This window comes from Salmo salar, chromosome 15 (genome assembly GCF_965601325.2).
Source record: "Salmo salar chromosome 15, fSalSal1, whole genome shotgun sequence".
Lineage (NCBI taxonomy): Eukaryota > Metazoa > Chordata > Actinopteri > Salmoniformes > Salmonidae > Salmo > Salmo salar.
The window spans coordinates 32,364,023-32,385,228 of NC_138305.1; the positions used below are offsets into that span (position 1 = coordinate 32,364,023).

General features: G+C 43.4%; 1 protein-coding gene and 1 long non-coding RNA gene across 7 annotated transcripts in view; one reads left to right on the forward strand and one right to left on the reverse strand.

Moving 5' to 3' along the window:
- Nucleotides 1-2,421: 2,421 nt before the first annotated feature.
- Nucleotides 2,422-8,667, reverse strand: LOC145860867 (uncharacterized). Its single transcript, XR_014380600.1, has 2 exons — nucleotides 8,461-8,667; nucleotides 2,422-6,815 (listed from the first exon to the last, which is right to left on the reverse strand). It is a non-coding gene; the product is annotated as an uncharacterized LOC145860867 (long non-coding RNA).
- A 365-nt stretch (nucleotides 8,668-9,032) lies between these two features.
- Nucleotides 9,033-21,206, forward strand: part of LOC106571171 (rho-associated protein kinase 2) — a 77,676-nt gene continuing 65,502 nt past the window's right edge. For all 6 annotated transcript variants that reach the window (XR_001320866.3, XM_045695595.2, XM_014143923.3 and 3 more), the window contains exon 1: nucleotides 9,033-9,320. Coding sequence is in view for 5 of the 6 variants with exons in the window: in XM_045695595.2 (XP_045551551.2) it covers nucleotides 9,222-9,320 (99 nt within the window). In the remaining variant the exon portion in view is untranslated. The remainder of the gene's footprint in view (nucleotides 9,321-21,206) is intronic.

Consider the following 21,206-nt stretch of genomic DNA (forward strand, 5'->3'; position numbering starts at 1 on the left):
TCCTGAGGGATCTCCTCCCAGACCTGGACTAAAGCATCCGCCAACTCCTGGACGGTCTGTGGTGCAATGTGGCGTTGGTGGATGGAGCGAGACATGATGTCCCAGATGTGCTCAATTGGATTCAGGTTTGGGCCAGTCCATAGCATCAATGCATTCCTCTTGCAGGAACTGCTGACACACTCCAGCCACATGAGGTCTAGCATTGTCTTGCATTAGGAGGAACCCAGGGCCAACCGCACCAGCATATGGTCTCACAAGGGGTCTGAGGATCTCATCTCGGTACCTAATGACAGTCAGGCTACCTCTGGCGAGCACATGGAGGGCTGTGCGGCCCCCCAAAGAAATGCCACCCCACACCATGACTGACCCACCGCCAAACCGGTCATGCTGGAGGATGTTACAGGCAGCAAAACATTCTCCACGGCGTCTCCAGACTCTGTCACGTCTGTCACGTGCTCAGTGTGAACCTGCTTTCATCTGTGAAGAGCACAGGGCGCCAGTGGCGAATTTGCCAATCTTGGTGTTCTCTGGCAAATGCCAAACGTCCTGCACGGTGTTGGGCTGTAAGCACAACCCCCACCTGTGGACATCGGGCCCTCATACCACCCTCATGGAGTCTGTTTCTGACCGTTTGAGCAGACACATGCACATTTGTGGCCTGCTGGAGGTCATTTTGCAGGGCTCTGGCAGTGCTCCTCCTGCTCCTCCTTGCACAAAGGCGGAGGTAGCGGTCCTGCTGCTGGGTTTTTGCCCTCCTACGGCCTCCTCCACGTCTCCTGATGTACTGGCCTGTCTCCTGGTAGCGCCTCCATGCTCTGGACACTACGCTGACAGACACAGCAAACCTTCTTGCCACAGCTCGCATTGATGTGCCATCCTGGATGAGCTGCACTACCTGAGCCACTTGTGTGGGTTGTAGACTCCGTCTCAAGCTACCACTAGAGTGAAAGCACCGCCATCATTCAAAAGTGACCAAAACATCAGCCAGGAAGCATAGGAACTGAGAAGTGGTCTGTGGTCACCACCTGCAGAACCACTCCTTTATTGGGGGTGTCTTGCTAATTGCCTATAATTTCCACCTGTTGTCTATTCCATTTGCACAACAGCATGTGAAATTTATTGTCAATTAGTGTTGCTTCGTAAGTGGACAGTTTGATTTCACAGAAGTGTGATTGACTTGGAGTTACATTGTGTTGTTTAAGTGTTCCCTTTATTTTTTTGAGCAGTGTATATAAAATCTATAGAATGCCATTAAAAGCGGTATAAATCAATAACTAATTCAAAGTTTGTCACAGAAACATAAAACTAGGTATGATTTATTCTATAAATGTCTAGTAAACTTTTACAACATTTTATTTGAGTAAACATTCTAGTTCTGATTTGATAGAAATACATAAAATCTATAAAATGTCATTTAAAGCTATATAAATCAATAACCTTTTCACAGATTTTGACAGAAGAATCAAACTAGGTATGATTTATTCTATAAATGTATAGCATACTTTTACAACCTTTTGTTTTGAGTAAACATTACAGTTTTGATTTGATAGAAATACATACAATCTATAAAATGCCATTAAAAGCGGTATAAATCAATAACTAATTCAATGTTTTTCACAGAAACATCAAACAAGGTATGATTTATTCTATAAATGTCTAGCATACTTTTACAACCTTTAGTTTTGAGGAAAAAAATTACATTTAGGATTTTATGGAAATACATAAAATCTATAAGATCGCCATTTAAAGCGGTATAAAGTGGCTGCTGCCAACATACTGACTCAACTCCAGCCACTTTAATAATGGAAAAATGGATGTAATAAATGTATCACGAGCCACTTTAAACAATGCCACTTCATATAATGTTTACATACCCTACATTACTCATCTCATATGTACATACTGTACTCTATACCATCTACTGCATCTTGCCATCTTGATGTAATGTATCACTAGCCACTTTAAACAATGCCACTTTTATATGTTTACATAACCTACATTACTCATCTCATATGTATATACTGTACTCTATACCATTTACTGCATCTTGATGTAATGTATCACTAGCCACTTTAAACAATGCCACTTTTATATGTTTACATATCCTACATTACTCATCTATGTATATACTGTACTCTATACCATCCACTGCATCTTGCCTATGCCGTTCTATTCCATCACTCATTCATATATTTTTTTTAATGTACATATTCTTATTCATTCCTTTACACTTGTGTGTATAAGGTAGTTGTTGTGAAATTGTTAGGTTAGATTACTCGTTCGATATTACTGCATTGTCGGAACTAGAAGCACAAGCATTTCGCTACACTCACATTAACATCTGCTAACCATGTGTATGTGACAAATAAAATTTGATTTCATTTGAAATCAATAACTAATTCACTGTTTGACACAGAAACATCAAACTTCATATGATTTATTCTATAAATGTCTAGCATACTTTTACAACCTTTGTTTTGAGTAAACATTACAGTTTTGAATTGATATAAATACATACAATCTATAAGATGCCATTTAAAGCGATATAAATCAATAACTAATTCGCTGTTTGACACAGAAACATCGTATGACTTATTCTATAAATGTCTAGCATACTTTTACAACCTTTTGTTTTGAGTAAACATTCCAGTTTTGATTTGATAGAGGGCATGTGGTCAAAGTTCTAACCAGTCTGTTGTACCCTATTAGAAGGGGCCTGGCATAAAATTCTGCATCTTCAGTCATATCAAATTAAATTACAGGAAAAAACTACGGGACGAAGGGGTCAGGCCTGACTAACAAAAAAGACAGGTGGATGGATTAACATGAACCTTCCACAGTGGAGATGAGGAAAACTAAGAGTGAACCACAACATACACTACCATTCAAAAGTTTGGGCTCACTGTTTTTGAAAGAAAAGCACATTTTTTTGGTCCATGAAAGTAACATCAAATTGATCATAAAGTGTAGACAATGTTAATGTTGTAAATGACTATTGTAGCTGGAAACGTCAGATTTTTGGGGGAATATCTACATATGCATACAGAGGGCCATTATCAGCAACCATCACGCCTGTGTTGCAATGGCACGTTGTGTTAGCTAATCCAAGTTTATCATTTTAAAAGGCTAATTGATCATTATAAAACCCTTCTGGACGAAATAATTCTGCCAATGTGAGCCTATGAGGACCTTGTGGATCAGATTTACCATTGTACCCACTGATCAAACATATAACAGACAGACACTGCTAAAAAGGGGTTGTTTGTGATATCTACACTCAGTTGCCACTTTATTAGGTTCGCCATCCTATTCCCGAAAAATAAATTGCTCCTACATACAGTTGAAGTGGGAAGTTTACATACACCTTAGCCAAATACATTTAAACTCAGTTTTTCACAATTCCTGACATTTAATCCTGGAAAAAATCCCTGTCTTCGGTCAATTAGGATCACCACTTTATTTTAAGAATGTGAAATGTCAGAACAATAGTAGAGAGAATGATTTATTTCAGCTTTTATTTCTTTCATCACATTCCCAGTGGGTCAAACGTTTACATACACTCAATTAGTATTTGGTAGCATTGCCTTTAAATTGTATAACTTTGGTAAAACATTTTGGGTAGCCTTCCACAAGCTTCCCATAATAAGTTGGGTGAATTTTGGCCCATATCTCCTGACACAGCTGGTGTAACTGAGTCAGGTTTGAAGGCCTCCTTGCTCCCACAACCTTTTTCAGTTCTGCCCACACATTTTCTATAGGAATGAGGTCAGGGCTTTGTGATGGCCACTCCAAGACCTTGACTTTGTTGTTCTTAAGCCATTTTGCCACAACTTTGGAAGTATGCTTGGTGTCATTGTCCATTTGGAAAACCCATTTGCGATCAAGCTTTAACTTCCTGACTGATGTCTTGAGATGTTGCTTCAATATATCCACACAATTTTCCATCCTCATGATGCCATCTACTGTATAAAGTGCACCAGTCCCTATTGCAGCAAAGCACCCCCACATCATGATGCTGTCACCCCCGTGCTTCACCGTTGGGATGGTGTTCTTCGGCTTGCAAGCCTCCCCCTTTTTCCTCCAAACATAACGATGGTCATTATGGCCAAACAGTTCTATTTTTGTTTCATCAGACCAGAGGACATTTCTCCAAAAAGTATGATCTTTGTCCCCATGTGCAGTTGCAAACCATAGTCTAACTTTTTATAGACGGTTTTGGAGCAGTGGCTTCTTCCTTGCTGAGCGGCCTTTCGGGTTATCTCGTTATAGGACTCGTTTTACTGTGGATATAAATGCTTTTATACTTGTTTCCTCCAGAATCTTCACAAGGTCCTTTGCTGTTGTTGTGGGATTGATTTGCACTCTTTGCACCAAAGTACGTTCATCTCTAGGAGACAGAACGCATCTCCTTCCTGAGCGGTATGACAGCTGCGTGGTCCCATGGTGTTTATACTTGCGTACTACTGGCTGTACAGATGAACGTGGTACCTTCAGGTGTTTGGAAATTGCTCCCAAGGATGAACCAGACTTGTGGAGGTCTACCATTTTTTTCTGAGGTCTTGGCTGATTTCTTTTGATTTTCCCATGATGTCAAGCAAAGAGGCACTGAGTTTGAAGGTGAGCCTTGAAATACATCCACAGGTACACCTCCAATTGACTCAAATTATGTCAATTAGCCTATCAGAAGCTTCTAAAGCCATGACATAATTTTATGGAATTTTCCAAGTAGTTTAAAGGCACAGTCAACTTAGCGTTGACTGTGGTCATCCCGCTCTTCAAAGGGGGAGACACTCTAGACCCAAACTGCTACAGACCTATATCTATCCTACCCTGCCTTTCTAAGTCCTTCAAAAGCCAAGTTAACAAACAGATTACCGACCATTTCGAATCCCACCGTACCTTATCCGCTATGCAATCTGGTTTCAGAGCTGGTCATGGGTGCACCTCAGCCACGCTAAAGGTCCTAAACAATATCATAACCGCCATCGATAAGAGACGCCACTACAGCCTGGGGTTTGATCTCAGGCTGTGTCATGGACGTGACCGGAAGTCTCATAGGGCGGCGCACAATTGGCAGTTAGGTGAGGGTTTGGATGGTGGGGCTTTCCTTGGATCATCGCGCTCTAGCAACTCCTTGTGGCGGGCCAGGTACCTGCAAGCTGACTTCAGTCGAACGATGTTTCCTCCGACACATTGGAGCAGCTGGCTTCCGGGTTAAGCAAGCAGCGTGACTTTGGTGGCTCCTATTTCGGAGGACGCATGTTTCGGAAGGACAGTACTGTGCAGCCGTATTCATCGACCTGGCCAAGGCTTTCGACTCTGTCAATCACCACATTCTTATCGGCAGACTCAACAGCCTTGGTTTCTCAAATGATTGCCTTGCCTGGTTCACCAACTACCTCTCTGATAGAGTTCAGTGTGTCAAATCGGAGGGCCTGTTGTCCGGACCTCTGGCAGTCTCAATGGGGGTGCCACGGGTTCAATTCTCAGGCCAACTCTCTTCTCTGTATACATCAATGATGTCACTCTAGCTGCTGGTGATTCTCTGATACACCTCTATGCAGACGACACCATTCTGTATAACTCTGGCCCTTCTTAGGACACTGTGTTAACTAACCTCCAGACGAGCTTCAATGCCATACAACTCTCCTTCCGTGGCCTCCAACTGCTCTTAAATGCAAGTAAAACTAAATGCATGCTCTTCAACCAATCGCTGCCCGCACATGCCTGCCCGTCCAGCATCACTACTCTGGACGGTTCTGACTTAGAATATGTGGACAACTACAAATACCTAGGTGTCTGGTTAGACTGTAAACTCTCCTTCCAGACTCACATTAAGCATCTCCAATCCAAAATTAAATCTAGAATCGGCGTCCTATTTCGCAAAAAAGCATCCTTCACTCATGCTGCCAAACATACCCTCGTAAAACTGACTATCCTACCGATCCTCGACTTCGGCGATGTCATTTACAAAATAGCCTCCAACACTCTACTCAACACATTGGATGCAGTCTATCACAGTGCCATCCGTTTTGTCACCAAAGCCCCATATACAACCCACCACTGCGACCTGTATGCTCTCGTTGGCTGGCCCTCACTTCATACTCATCGCCAAACCCACTGGCTCCAGGTCATCTACAAGTCTCTGCTAGGTAAAGCCCCACCTTAATTCAGCTCACTGGTCACCATAGCAGCACCCACCTGTAGCACGCACTCCAGCAGGTATATCTCACTGGTCACCCACAAACCTTTCCTTCCAGTTCTCTGCTGCCAATGACTGGAACAAACTGCAAAAATCACTGAAGCTGGAGACTCATATCTCCCTCACTAGCTTTAAGCACCAGCTGTCAGAACAGCCCACAGATCACTGCACCTGTACACAGCCCATCTGTAAATAGCCCATCCAGCAACCTCATCCCCATACTGTATTTATTTATTTATCGTGCTCCTTTGCACCCCAGTATCTCTACTTGCACATTCATCTTCTGCACATGTCAGGTGTGTGCATACTGGTAGCGAAGTCAGGTGCAGGAGAGCAGAGATTTGTGAACAGGCAACCTGGTGGGTGAGGCGCAGGGCGATCCGGCCGGCGAAACTCACGCAGCAGTTCAGGGTCCAATACATCAGCCACCGGAACCCAACACCTCTCCTCCGGACCGTACCCCTCCCACTCCCCGAGGTACTGAAGGCCCCTCGCCCGACGCCTCGAATCCAGGATGGAACGGACGGAGTACGCCGGGGCCCCCTCGATGTCCAGAGGGGGCGGAGGAACCTCCCGCACCGCAGACTCCTGGAGTGGACCAGCCACCACCGACCTGAGGGGAGACACATGGAACGAGGGGTTAATATGGTAATCGGGGGGAAGCTGTAACCTGTAATATACCTCGTTCAGTCTCCTCAGGACTTTGAATGGCCCCACAAACCGCGGGCCCAGCTTCCGGCAGGGCAGGCGGAGGGGCAGGTTTCGGGTCGAGAGCCAGACCCTGTCTGGACCGCAGAAACCTGCCCACATCCTGGTTCACTCTCTCCACCTGCCCATTACTCTCGGGGTGGAAACCTGAGGTGAGGCTGATCGAGACCCCCAAACGTTCCATGAACGCCCTCCAGACTCTCGAAATGAACAGGGGACCTCGATCAGACACTATATCCTCAGGCACCCCGTAGTGCCGGAAGACGTGTGTTAACAGGGCCTCCGCAGTTTGTAGGGCCGTAGGGAGACCGGGCAGAGGGAAGAGACGACAGGACTTAGAGAAGCGATCCACAACGACCAGGATTGTGGCGTTCATCCACCTCTGGCCTGCTCGCCTCCCTACCTCTGCGGAAGCACAGTTCCCGCTCAGCCCAGTCAAAACTGTTCGCTGCTCTGGCACCCCAATGGTGGAACAAGCTCCCTCACGACGCCAGGACAGCGGAGTCAATCACCACCTTCCAGAGACACCTGAAACCCCACCTCTTTAAGGAATACCTGGGATAGGATTATGTAATCCTTCTAACCGCCCACCCTCCTCCCCAAAAAAGATATAGATGTACTATTGTAAAGTGGTTGTTCCACTGTATATCATAAGGTGAATGCACCAATTTGTAAGTCGCTCTGGATAAGAGCGTCTGCTAAATGACGTAAATGTGAAAATGTAAACACAACAATAACGTCTAATGTAACTGGCCCCTCTAACTGTACAACTGGCCCCAGCTTGCCCCCCCCCCCCCCCCCCCCAGTTGAAATGGTCTAGAACCGCCACTGGTGCCGAACTGTTTTGCTTTATCTTGGCCAGGTCGCAGTTGTAAATGAGAACTTGTTCTCAACTAGCCTACCTGGTTAAATAAAGGTGAAATTATTTGTATTTTTTTTTAAAGTGTATGTAATCTTCTGACCCACTGGAATTGTGATACAGTGAATTATAAGTGAAATAATCTGTCTGTAAACAATTGTTGGAAAAATTACTTGTGTCATGCACAAAGTAGATGTCCTTACCGACTTGCCAAAACTATAGTTTGTTAACAAGAAATTTGTGGAGGGGTTGAAAAACGAGTTTAATGACTCCAAACTATGTGTATGTAAACTTCTGACTTCAACTGTATACCAAATCCATAAAGGTTATGTATTTCTATCAAGTCAAAACTGGAATTTTTCCCAAAACAAAGGTTGTAAAAGTATGCTAGACATTTATAGAATAAATCATACCTAGTTTGATGTTTCTGTGACAAACGGTGAATTAGTTAATGATTTATACAGCTTGAAATTGCAGTTGATAGATTGTATGTATTTCTATCAAATCAAAACTGAAATTTGTATTCAAAACAAATGTTGGAAAAGTATGATAGACATTTATATAATAAATCATATCTAGTTTGATGATTCTATGACAAACGGTGAATTAGTTATTGATTTTTACATTTGTAAATGTTTTTTGGCGAATGTCTGTTGAATGTCCGAATGTGTGAATATAAAACCAACTTTACCTCGGGTCTTTATGAGAACGAGCTGATCCAGTAGTCTAAAGCCAATAGCTACTAAAGACTATTATTATAGTCACCAATAAGACAGTGACTATAATAATTCGTTTGCACCGCAAATGTGTCATCGGCTATGTATAGGTTCGTCAGAGAAGACACAGGCTAGTTACATGGCGACATCAGCATTCCAAAAATACTGGAAGTTGTGGCGAGCTCGGGCTGCGACTGTAAAAGAGATCAATGAGATAAGAGGAGAGGAATTCATGTTTCACTGAGTGCTTGTGGGTAACGATGTTCTGGGTTGTTCAGAGGACTGAATGTATGTGACGGGTGAAGACACCGAATAGAAGTTCTCGGTGAGCCTATTTCAATGAAGAAACTTGACATTTACAGCGACAAAATCCACGAGTCATGCTAGCGGAGTTCAGGAGTTTGAGATCCGACGATTTGGAACAGCGCGCCTAACCTGGGATCTGGATGAGTCCGTTTTAACTGGGAGATTCTGTCGGCATTTGAGTAGGAAGACGCTCTTTAATGTCGAATAATATGCAGCGAAAACTCTGGCAATAAATTATTAACCAATTCATACCGTCAAAACAACGCTTGTTCAGCTTAGTTATCAGTTTATCGTTCAGCCAACCAGCAGCAAAATAGCGAGCGCTGCCCTACGGTGTTAAAGGGACACCGCAGGTATTGACCAAGTTGTTGTGACATTTAAAGTTACCGTCACATGCCATTGTCGGACCTGGACTGACGAAATTGCCATCATGTCGTCCGGAGCGGAGAAGAGGCTGGACACCCGGCTGAAAAAGTTGGAATCGCTGATCAGAGACCCGAAGTCGGCATTAAACTTGGAGATTTTACTGGTAAGTTTTTAACAACAGGACAACACAACTGTCAGAGAGGAGCAGCATGGATTTGCAGTAGCATATCGGCCATCTATGAGTAGCTGATCAGTCAAACGTCCAACTAATCTATTAGATGATGGTGGACATTTTTCCTCTTTATCTTGGCTATTCAGGGATTTTGCCCCCAGGGTTAATTCACTCTTATAACATCTTGTGGGTGTGTAAAGCACATGTCAATACTTTAGTCCAATACAGTACACAACCGTCACAAATGTTTTGCTATCAACCGATACAACTATAGTGATTTAGATTGAACAGAGCCTGAAGAAATAAGGTTCCCATCATCTTGCTCTCCCCTCATACTAGAGGGAAGATTGCACTTCGTTGCATCAGATGTATGGGACACAGATCTGAAAATCTGGATCCAAGAGTAGGCCTATTTGCTAAATCACCCTGTAGTAGGCTCAGGTGTTAAAGTACAAGAGGTGAGCAACCACCCATGTTTGTCTCCCTGACAGCTAGCAACCTCCTCTGCTTGGACAAGCCCCTTGTGACCACCTGGCTGGCGGCCATTTTAGAACTTGACCTATCAAGGAATGCACCGCCAATCTCTCAGAAAGCAACCTTGTGTGGATGCAGCTCATTGTTAGCTGTTGTCAGGCGATAGGGGAGTCCCTAGGTTTTTGTTCTAGCGTGTTATCAGTGCATTCATTTGATTTAACCTCAGCACACACCCCTTAGCCTCAGGCAGTGGCCTAATGCCCTGAATCTATGGTATTTTCAGGGTTTTGGATCATAAAAAACATGCTCAGTAGGCCTCTATAACGTCTCGACTATAATTTACCTATAATACAGTCAGGCATTTTTTTGTTTGTTGTTGGCACACTTCATTTGCTAACCAATGAAGCGCTTTAAAATAATTCACAGAAAAATGTCTAGACTGGATGAACATGTTTTTCTAGATGAACATGTACTCACTATCCATTCCCATCATTCCATGTCTATTTCAGTTCACAGATGTGACGCTTTACTTGAGGAAATGGTTTAGGAATACACCTCCGTTTTGGATTCAACCCCCCCCCCATAACTCCCATGAGCGGATTTAACAGGTTTTGAATAAACAGATTATGTGTAGGCAGATTACGGAAGAAACAGATTAGCTGTTGAATAAGACCTGATCCTAGATCAGCACTTCTACATAGAGTCCCCAGAGGATCTACTCTTGAGTGGTTGGTTGAGGTTGGTTGTAATTCAAAAAGTGTCATGTGCTGCCCAGACACTGATAACAAACCCATACTTTATCCACAACATCAGCATACTGCAAGTAGAGGGATTGGCAGTTTGTTGTGGTACACCCAGCACATATGATGATATAGTGTATGACCTTAGTAGCTACATGATAATGGAAGCTACCAGAAAGTATATCAGAGGAAGCTATTGAATGGATATGCCTATAAATCTTCTTCCATTTTAAAGGGACACGTCAGGATTTTTGCAATGAAGCCATTTATCTACTTCCCCAGAGTCAGTTAGCAACTTTGAAGGAAGCTTAATAAGGGAAAGGGGGATACCTAGTCAGTTGTCCAACTGAATGTATTCAACGGAAATATGTCTTCCGCATTTAACCCCAACCCCTCTGAATCAATGCGGTGCTAAGTGGTAGCATGCTAGGCATCCACTATAGGTTTCAATCATTGTGTAACTGCTGATGATGGAGATGCGGAGAAGAAACCACATTAGGCTATTTGAGAGTGACGCAACCTAATGGTCTTTTGTGAAAATGAGGACACATCCAAAAGTACCTGCTTAAGGGAATAATTGTGTTGTTATTTTGGGTTGTCATGAGTCACCGTGAGAGGAAGGCCAATTGAAACCCTCACAATAGACCAATAGTGTGAGCTCACTAGATCGTAATCTAGGACTGTCATGGATCCAAATATGGGCATTGTATTTTACACTATAGGCTTGTTGCTATTCCAACTATGCTAAGCCTCTCTTATTCAACCATTCCTAAATGAAGTTGTTTTTTTACAATGATAATACATGTTTATTGTGATCAATTAATCAATTATCCCTCAATCCGCCTCACTTAGTTAAAGGAATAGGTTGGGATTTTGGCAATTAAGCCAATGCTAGCTGATCCCTTAGACTTTCAGTCATTGTTTGGGGACCAGCATGCCTCATTGTTAGCCCTACAGAGCTGGGTCCTTTTCAATAAGGCACAGCATAGCAAAACATTTCACAACAGAACACTAAAATCGTTGTTCTTATTGGACAAGTTCAGATAGCAGTACATCCCAGTTTCATTCTTTATCAAAACGTTTTCACCCAACTAGCCTAAACACTAACCTGTTTTTGTATCGTCCAGTGCCCTCATATCACTAAGTTTACCCAACTGATAGCTTACCGCTCTTGTGATTTTAAAAAGATAGTTAGAAATTAAACTTCCTTCAAACTGCACGCAGAGACCTATAAATCGTATCCATGAGTTCATCTGACTCTGCCAAAATCTCAAACTATCCCTTTAAATCACAAGAGCGGTAGGCTATCAGCTGATTCAACTTAGTGATATGAGGGCACTGGATGATACCAAAACAGGCTAGTGTCTACGCTAGTTGGCTGACAACCTTTTGTTGAAAAGTGAAACTGGGATGCACTGCTATCTGAACTTGTCCAATAAGACCGCAAAATGTTTTGCTAATGTTTTGCTATGCTGTGCCTTACTGAACAAGTCTCTGTAGAAGGCCTAAAAGTGAGTCATGCTGGCCCCCGCTGCAGGGCACCACACCTCAGGAAGCTGAAAGCACATCCTGGCATTGAGCATGGAGATAACCCACCCTGACCACACAGTACTATTTCCTGTTTGTTTACGCTTGTTTTGGTGTAGTCGCTGGCACTCATCGTTTGTGAGGAAAACAAGCAGGAATACATTTCAATGAGATGTGTGTCTCCTGAGTAAGTTTACAAGTCTGCTTGTCCCTGTATTTGTTTTATATATTCATCTTGCATTCAGTCAAAATGTACAGACAGGCCTGGAAGGAGGTTTGTGAGGGAAATGTGATAGCGATAAAACTTGAAGGGTCAAATCCTAAAGCATGAAACGCACAGAGAATCTGACTGCCGATAGGTACTACCACAGAGACCTTTCCTTCTCTTGCTAGAACAAAAGACGTACCTGCTGCAAATCAGAGAGCACTTCAACCTCTACTTGGGGGAGATGACAAGAATGACAAGAAAAAGGAAGAGGGCACTTTTTCCGGTCTAAACCACCCACCTTTTCATCAGAATTATAAAACTATAAAGCTGCATAATGCATTTATTTTTTCTAGAACAAGTCTTTACATCTTTTTTACATATAGCTAAGGAGTTTTGTGCTCAAATAGTTTTTTTTTGTTAGCTTTGATAATGTGCCCTAGCTTATTAGTTAGCTAGCTAATGCTAGCTTGTTAACAGGCAGTCGCGCAGACTTTATATGAAACAAATGGGGTGGTAAGTGCAGCACATTGCAAACAATACTAAATGCTTTACCAAGCTAGCTATCTGGCCACTGTAGTAATATTATGATTAAATCTCAATGGATTTCCATGAAGCAGCTGCCCGTAGCCGGCTGCCGAGAGTCAATGAGGGGCGGCAGGTAGCCTAATGGTTAGAGCATTGGCCAGTAACCGAAAGGTTGCTAGATCGAATCCCCGAGCTGACAAGGTAAAAATCTGTCGTTCTGCCCCTGAACAAGGCAGTTAACCCACTGTTCCTAGGCCGTCATTGTAAATAAGAATTTGTTCTTAACTGACTTGCCTAGTTAAATAAAGATAAAATAAAAAATGCAGTGTCTTTTACTTTACCTAGCTAGCACATTAACCATTTAGCTAATGTTAGCCTGCTAGCTAAAAATGTATCTATGTGATGATGGAAGGTGAGATTGTTTGTCATCTTGCTAGCTAGTTACAGTGCCTTCGGAAAGTATTCAGACCCCTTCACTTTTTCCACATTTTGATACGTGCCTTATTCTAAAATTCATTAAATAAAACAATGTTCTCATCCATCTACACACAATACCCCATAATGACAAAGCAAAAACAGGTTTTTAGAAATTAACACATTTATTAAAAGCAAAAAACAGAAAAGCCTTATTTACATAAGTATTCAAACCCTTTGCTATGAGACTGGGAATTGAGCTCAGATTCATCATGTTTCCATTGATCATCCTTGATGTTTCTACAACTTGAGTGCAGTCCACCTGTGGTAAATTCAATTGTTTGGACATGATTTGGAAAGGCACACACCTGTCTATATAAGGTCCCACAGTTGACAGTGCATGTCAGAGCAAAAACCAAGCTATGAGATCAAAGGATTTGTCCGTTGAGCTCAGAGACAGGATTGTGTCGAGGCACAGATCTGGGGAAGGGTACCAAAGCATTTCTGCTGCATTTGAAGGTCCCCAAGAACACAGTGGCCTCCATCATTCTTAAACCTCTTCAGCGTCTGATCCCGTTAGCGGGATCAAAATCCAGCGAAAAATCATATCGCCAATTAGCATTAAAAAAAATCATAATTTAAAAAAAAATATATATATATATTTTTTTTTTATAGATACACCTCTCCTGAATCGACCCACGTCGTCCGATTTCAAAAAGGTTTTACAGGAAAAGCAAATCATTAGATTATATTAGATGAGTCCATCGTAAAAAGCAGCTTCATAGCCATTTTCCGACCAACCACTTGCATCACATATAATCAAAAAACAGCTAAATGCAGCACTAACCTTTTACAAACTTCATCAGATGGCACCCCTAGGACATCATGTTATACAATGCATGCATTCTTTTGTTCAATAAAGGTCATATTTATATATAAAAACAGCATTTTACATCTCTGTCTGAGGTTGACTACATAATTTCCCCTCAAAAGCGTCCCGGTAAACAATGCTACATTTCCCTAAATTACTATCCTATAACGATTTTTTAAATGTATATTGTCAATCTAACATTTATAGATGAATATCTCTTGAGAACACCCGTCATACCAGATTTTAAATTAACTTTACTGGGTAATCACACTTTGCGATAAAAGGAGATGCGATACTCAGAAAATTAGCCATCTTGGAAAGAATCGCATGTCACATCTCATCTTGTATAATATTGTCAATAATCGCCTACCTTTAGTTGTCTTCATCAGAAAGCATCCCAGGTCCACAACAGATGTATTTTTGGTCAAAAAGTCCATACTTCACGTTCCATTAGCCTGATGTTGGTAGCGCGTCCTATGGCTCTCTCCAAGCTCAGGTCTGAAGTTCAGAATAAATGCAATGCTCGCGCATGTAGGTTCGTTCAAACATGTCAAACGTTGTATAAAATAAATCTTCAGGGCCTCTAACACCAAGAGAGCCAATAAGATTCGAGGGGGATGATGTCATGGCCTTTAAAACCGTATCCAAAGGTGGGGGCAGACATGGCCGCCGGCGTCATAATGGTGATGGCCCATCCCCTGTGACCAATTTCAAACTCGTGTCATTCACTGAGTTTTGACTCTATAAGGCTCAAACCACTGTGAAAGGACTGGCGACATCTAGTGGAAGCAATAGGAAGTGCTCAATGAACCATTGTTAACGGTGTGATTAATAAGGAAAGATGAGAAGTCGAGTCCACAATTCAGAATTCCACTTCCTGTTTCAATCGGTCTCGGGGTTTTGACTGCCATTTGAGTTCTGTTATACTCACAGACACCATTCAAACAGTTTTAGAAACTTTAGAGTGTTTTCTATCCATATATAATAAGTATATGCATGCCCTATCTTCTGAGTTTGATTAGTAGGCCGTTGAAAATGGGAACGATTTTTTTTCAAAATGCGCTGTGGCGCCCCCTATCCTACGGTATCCTCAAGAGGTTTTAACCTGGAAGAAGTTTGGAACCAAGTTTGGAACCACCAAGAGTCTTCCTAGAGCTGGTCAAACTGAGCAATCGGGGGAGAAGGGCCTTGGTCAGGGAGGTGAGCAAGAACCCGACGATCACTCTGACAGAGCTCTAGAGTTCCTCTGTGGCGATAGGAGAACCTTCCAGAAGGACAACCATCTCTGCAGTACTCCACCAATCAGGCCTTTATGGTAGAATGGTCAGACAGAAGCCACTCCTCAGTAAAAGGCACATGACAGCCCGCTTGGAGTTTGCCAAAAGGCACCTAAAGGACTCTCAGACCATGAGAAACAAGATTCTCTGGTCTGATGAAACCAAGATTAAACTCTTTGGCCTAAATGCCAAGCATCACGTCTGGAGGAAACCTGGCACCATCCCTACGGTGATGCTTGGTGGTGGCAGCATGCTGTGGGGATGTTTTTCAGCGGCAGGGACTGGGAGACTAGTCAGGATCCAGGCAAAGATGAACTGAGCAAAGTACAGAGATCCTTGATGAAAACCTGCTCCAGAGTGCTCAGGACCTCAGACTGGGGCGACACTTCACCTTCCAACAGGACAACGACCCTAAGCACACAGCCAAGACAACACAGGAGTGGCTTCAGGACAAATGTTTGAATGTCCTTGAGTGTCCCAGCCCAAGTCAGGACTTGAACCCGATCGAACATCTCTGGAGAGGCCTGAAAATATTTGTGCAATAACGCTCCCCATCCAACCTGACCGAGCTTGAGAGGATCTGTAGAGAAGAATGGGAGAAACTCCCCAAATACAGGTATGCCAAGCTTGTAGCGTCATACCCAAGAATACTCGAGGCTATAATCGCTGCCAAATGTGCTTCAACAAAGTACTGAGTAAAGGGGGTCTGAATACTTATGTAAATGTTATATTTCAGTTTTTTTATGTATAATAAATGACCAAAAATGTCAAGCAGTTTTTGCATTGTCATTATGGGGTATTGTGTGTTGTGATGGGGGGGGGGGGGGGGGGGAAACAATGTAATACTTTTTCAAATAAGGCTGTAACCTAACAAAGTGGAAAAAGTCAAGGGGTCTGAATAGTTTCCGAAGGCACTGTATATATTTTATTTATTTAACCAGGTAAGCTAGTTGAGAAGAAGTTCTCATTTACAACTGCGACCTGGCCAAGATAAAGCAAAGCAGTGCGACACAAACAACAACAGAGTTACACATGGAATAAACGAGCGTACAGTCAATAACAAAATAGAAAAAGTGTGTGTATGTGTGTGTGTGTGTGTGTGTGTGTGTGTATATATATATATACACACACACACACACGTGTGCAAAGTAATTACAATTTAGCAGATTCACTCTGGAGTGATAGATGAGCAGATGATAATGTGCAAGTAGTGATATTGGTGTTCAAAAGAGCAGAAAAAGAAATAAAAACAATATGGGGATGAGGTCGGTGGATTGGGTGGGCTATTTACAGATGGACTATGTACAACTGCAGCGATCGGTTAGCTGCTCAGATAGCTCATGTTTAAAGTTAGTGACAGAAATGTATGTCTCCAGCTTCAGCAATTTCTGCAATTCGTTCCAGTCAGTGGCAGCAGAGAACTGGAAGGAAAGGCGGCCAAAGGAGGTGCTGGATTTGGGGATGACCAGTGATATACCAGCTGGAGCGCATGCTACGGGTGGGTGTTGTTATCGTGACCAGTGAGCTGAGGTAAGGCGGAGCTTTACCTAGCATAGATTTATAGATGACCTGGAGCCAGTGGGTCTGGCGACGAATTTGTAGCGAGGGCCTGCCGGCTAGAGCATATAGGTGGCAGTGGTGGGTGGTATAAGGTGCTTTGGTAACAAAACGGATGACACTGTGATAGATTGCATCTAATTTGCTGAGTAGAGTATTGGAAGCTATTTTGTAGATCACATCGCCGAAGTCGAGGATCGGTAGGATCATCAGTTGTACGAGGGTATGTTTGGCGGCGTGAGTGAAGGAGGCTTTGTTGCGAAGTAGAAAGCCGATTCTAGATTAGATTTGATTTTGGATTGGAGATGTTTGATATGAGTCTGGAAGGAGAGTTTACAGTCTAGCCAGACACCTAGGTATTTGTAGTTCTACACATATTCTAGGTCAGAACCGTCCAAAGTAGTGATGCTAGTCGGGCGGGCGGGTGCGGGCAGCGAACGGTTGAAAAGCATGCATTTGGTTTCACTAGCGTTTAAGAGCAGTTGGAGGCCACGGAAGGAGAGTTGTATGGCATTGAAGCTTGTTTGGAGGTTAGTTAACAGTGTCCAAAGAAGGGCCAGATGTATTCAGAATGGTGTTGTCTGCGTAGAGGTGGATCAGAGAATCACCCTCAGCAAGAGCGGCATCGTTGATATATACAGAGGAAAGAGTCGGCCCGAGAATTGAACCCTGTGGTACCCCCATAGAGACTGCCAGAGCTCCGGACAACAGGCCCTCCGATTTGACACACTGAACTGTCTGCGAAGTAGTTGGTGAGGCAGTCATTTGAGAAACCAAGGCTATTGAGTCTGCCAATAAGAATACGGTGATTGACCGAGTCGAAAGCCTTGGCCAGGTCGCTGAAGACGACTGCACAGTACTGTCTTTTATCGATGGCGGTTATGATATCGTTTAGTACCTTGAGCGTGGCTGAGGTGCACCCGTGACCAGCTCGGAAAACGGATTGCACAGCGGAGAAGGTACGGTGGGATTCGAAATGGTCAGTGATCTGTTTATTAACTTGGCTTTCAAAGACTTTAGAAAGGCAGGGCAGGATGGATATAGGTCTGTAACAGTTTGGGTCTAGAGTGTCACCCCCTTTGAAGAGGGGGATGATCGCGGCAGGTTTCCAATCTTTTGGGATCTCGGACAAAATTAAAGAGAGGTTGAATAGACTGGTAATAGTGGTTGCAACAATGACGGCAGATAATTTTAAAAAGAGCGTGTCCAGATTGTATAGCCCAGCTGATATGTACGGGTCCAGGTTTTGCAGCTCTTTCAGAACATCTGCGATTTGGGTGAAGGAGAAGCTGGGGAGGCTCGGGCAAGTAGCTGCGAGGGGTGTGGAGCTGTTGGCCGGGGTTGGGGTAGCCAGGAGGAAAGCATGGCCAGCCGTAGAGAAATGCTTATTGAAATTCTCAATTATCATGGATTTATCCGGTGGTGACCGTGTCGCCTAGCCTCAGTGCAGTGGGCAGCTGGGAGGAGATGCTCTTGTTCTCCATGGACTTTACCGTGTCTCAAAACTTTTTGGAGTTAGAGCTACAGGATACAAATTTCTGTTTGAAAAAGCTAGACTTTGCTTTCCTGACTGACTGTGTGTATTGGTTCCTGACTTCCCTGACCAGTTGCATATCACGGGGACTATTCAATGCTATTGCAGTCAGCCACAGGATGTTTTTGTGCTGGTCGAGGGCAGTCAGGTCTGGAGTGAACCAAGGGCTATATCTGTTCTTAGTTCTACATTTTTTGAAAGGGGCATGCTTATTTAAGATGGATAGGAAATTACTTTTAATGAACGACCCGGCATCCTCGACTGACGGGATGAGGTCAATATCCTTCCAGGATACCTGGGCCAAGTCGATTAGAAAGGCCTGCTCGCAGAAGTGTTTTAGGGAGCGTTTGACAGTGATGAGGGGTGGTCGTTTGACCGCGGATCCATAGCGGATGCAGGCAATGAGGCAGTGATTGCTGAGATCCTGATTGAAAACAGCAGAGGTGTATTTGTGAGGGCAAGTTGGTCAGGATAATATCTATGAGGGTGCCCATGTTTACGGATTTAGGGTTGTACCTGGTGGTTTCCTTGATAATTTGTGTGAGATTGAGGGCATCTAGTTTAGATTGTAGGACTGCTGGGGTGTTAAGAATTTCTCAGTTTAGGTCATCTAACAGAACGAACTCTGAAGATAGATGGGGGGCAATCAATTCACATATGGTGTCCAGGGCACAGCTGGAAGCTGAGGGCGGTCTATAACAGGCGGCAACAGTGAAATACTTATTTCTGGAGAGATTCATTTTTAAAATTAGAAGCTTGAACTGTTTTGGCATAGACCTGGAAAGTATGACAGAACTTTGCAGGCTATCTCTGCAGTAGATTGCAACTCCTCCCCCTTTAGCAGTTCTATCTTTTTCTTACCCCCTTTTTCTCCCCAATTTCGTGGTATCCAATTGTTAGTGTTACTGTCTTGTCTCATCGCTACAACTCCCGCACGGACTCGGGAGAGGAGAAAGTCGAGAGCCATGCGTCCTCCGAAACACAACCCAACCAAGCCGCACTGCTTCTTAACCTGTCTGGGAACCTGGGACACTTGCGTCCCACCCTAGTCAACAGCCAGTGGAATCGCGTCGCACGAAATACAAATACCTCATAAATGCTATAACTTCAATTTCTCAAACATATGACTATTTTACACAATTTTATAGATACATCTCTCCTGAATCGAACCACGTTGTCCGATTTCAAAAAGGCTTTACAGCAAAATCAAAACATTAGATTATGTTAGGAGAGTACCCAGCCCAAAAAAAATCACACTGCCATTTTCAAAGCAACTAGCATGCATCACAAATACCCAAAACACAGCTAAATGCAGCACTAACCTTTGACAATCTTCATCAGATGACACTCCTAGGACATCATGTTACACAATACATGCATTTTTTGTTCGATAAAGTTCATATTTATATATCAAAAGAGCATTTTACATCGGCGCATGACGTTCAGAAAATATTTTCCCTCAAATGCTTCCGGTGAATCAGCGCTACAATTTACAAAATTACTATTCGAAAACATTGTTAAAATTTAATATTGTCATTCAAAGAATTATAGATTAACATCTCGTGAATGCAACCGCATTGCCAGATTTAAAAATAACTTTTCTGGGAAATCACACATTGCAATAAACGAGGTGGTATGCTCAGAAAAATAGGCTAGGCGATACAGATTAGCGCCATCTTGGAACCATCTAAAATCAAATATACTATTGTAAATATTCCCTTTGATTATCTTCATCAGAAGGCAGGAATCCCAGGTCCACAAAAAATTTAGTTTTGTTCGAAAAAGTTAATAATTTATGTCCCAATAGCTCCTTCTTGTTAGCGCGTTCCGAAGGCTACTCATAATGTACTGTAGCGCGCGGGACTTGTCGCCACGAAAGAGCAAAACATATATATTTACGTTCGTTCAAACATGTCAAACGTTGTATTACATAAATCTTTAGGGCCTTTTTCAACCAGAGCTTCAATAATATTCAAGGCGGACGATTGCATTGTCTTACTAAACGTTTCGGAATGAGAGGCTTCCCATGGGCGCCCGCGTCATAGTAGTAATGGCCCTCCCCCTGTGACCAACTTTCCAAGCCTCTCTTTCGGTCGGTTTCTACCATAGAAGACTCAAACCACTTTGTAAAGACTGTTGACATCTAGTGGAAGCCTTAGGAAGTGCTAAATGAATCCTAACTCACGGTGTGTTTCATAGGCAAAGTGTTGAAGGTGATTCCACAAATCAGATTTCCACTTCCTGCATGGAATCTTCTCAGGTTTTTGCCTGCCATATGAGTTCTGTTATACTCACAGACACCATTCAAACAGTTTTAGAAACCTTAGTGTTTGCTATCCAAATCTACTAATTATATGCATATTCTAGTTACTGGGCAGGAGTAGTAGCCAGATTAAATCGGGTACATTTTTTATCCGGCCGTGCAAATACTGCCCCCTATCCCCAACAGGTTATTAACACAGCGCCCATCCAACCCGGAAGCCAGCCGCACCAATGTGTCGGAGGAAACACCGTACACCTAGCGACCTGGTCACGTGCACTGCGCCCGGCCCGCCACAGGAGTCGCTAGTGCGCGATGAGCCATCCCTAACCCGGACGACGCTAGGCCAATTGTGCGCCACCCCATGGGCCTCCCGGTCGCGGCCAGCTGCAACAGAGCCTGGGCTCGAACCCAGAGTCTCTGGTGGCACAGCTAACAATGCGATGCAGTGCGCTCTGGATAAGAGCGTCTGCTAAATGACGTAAATGTA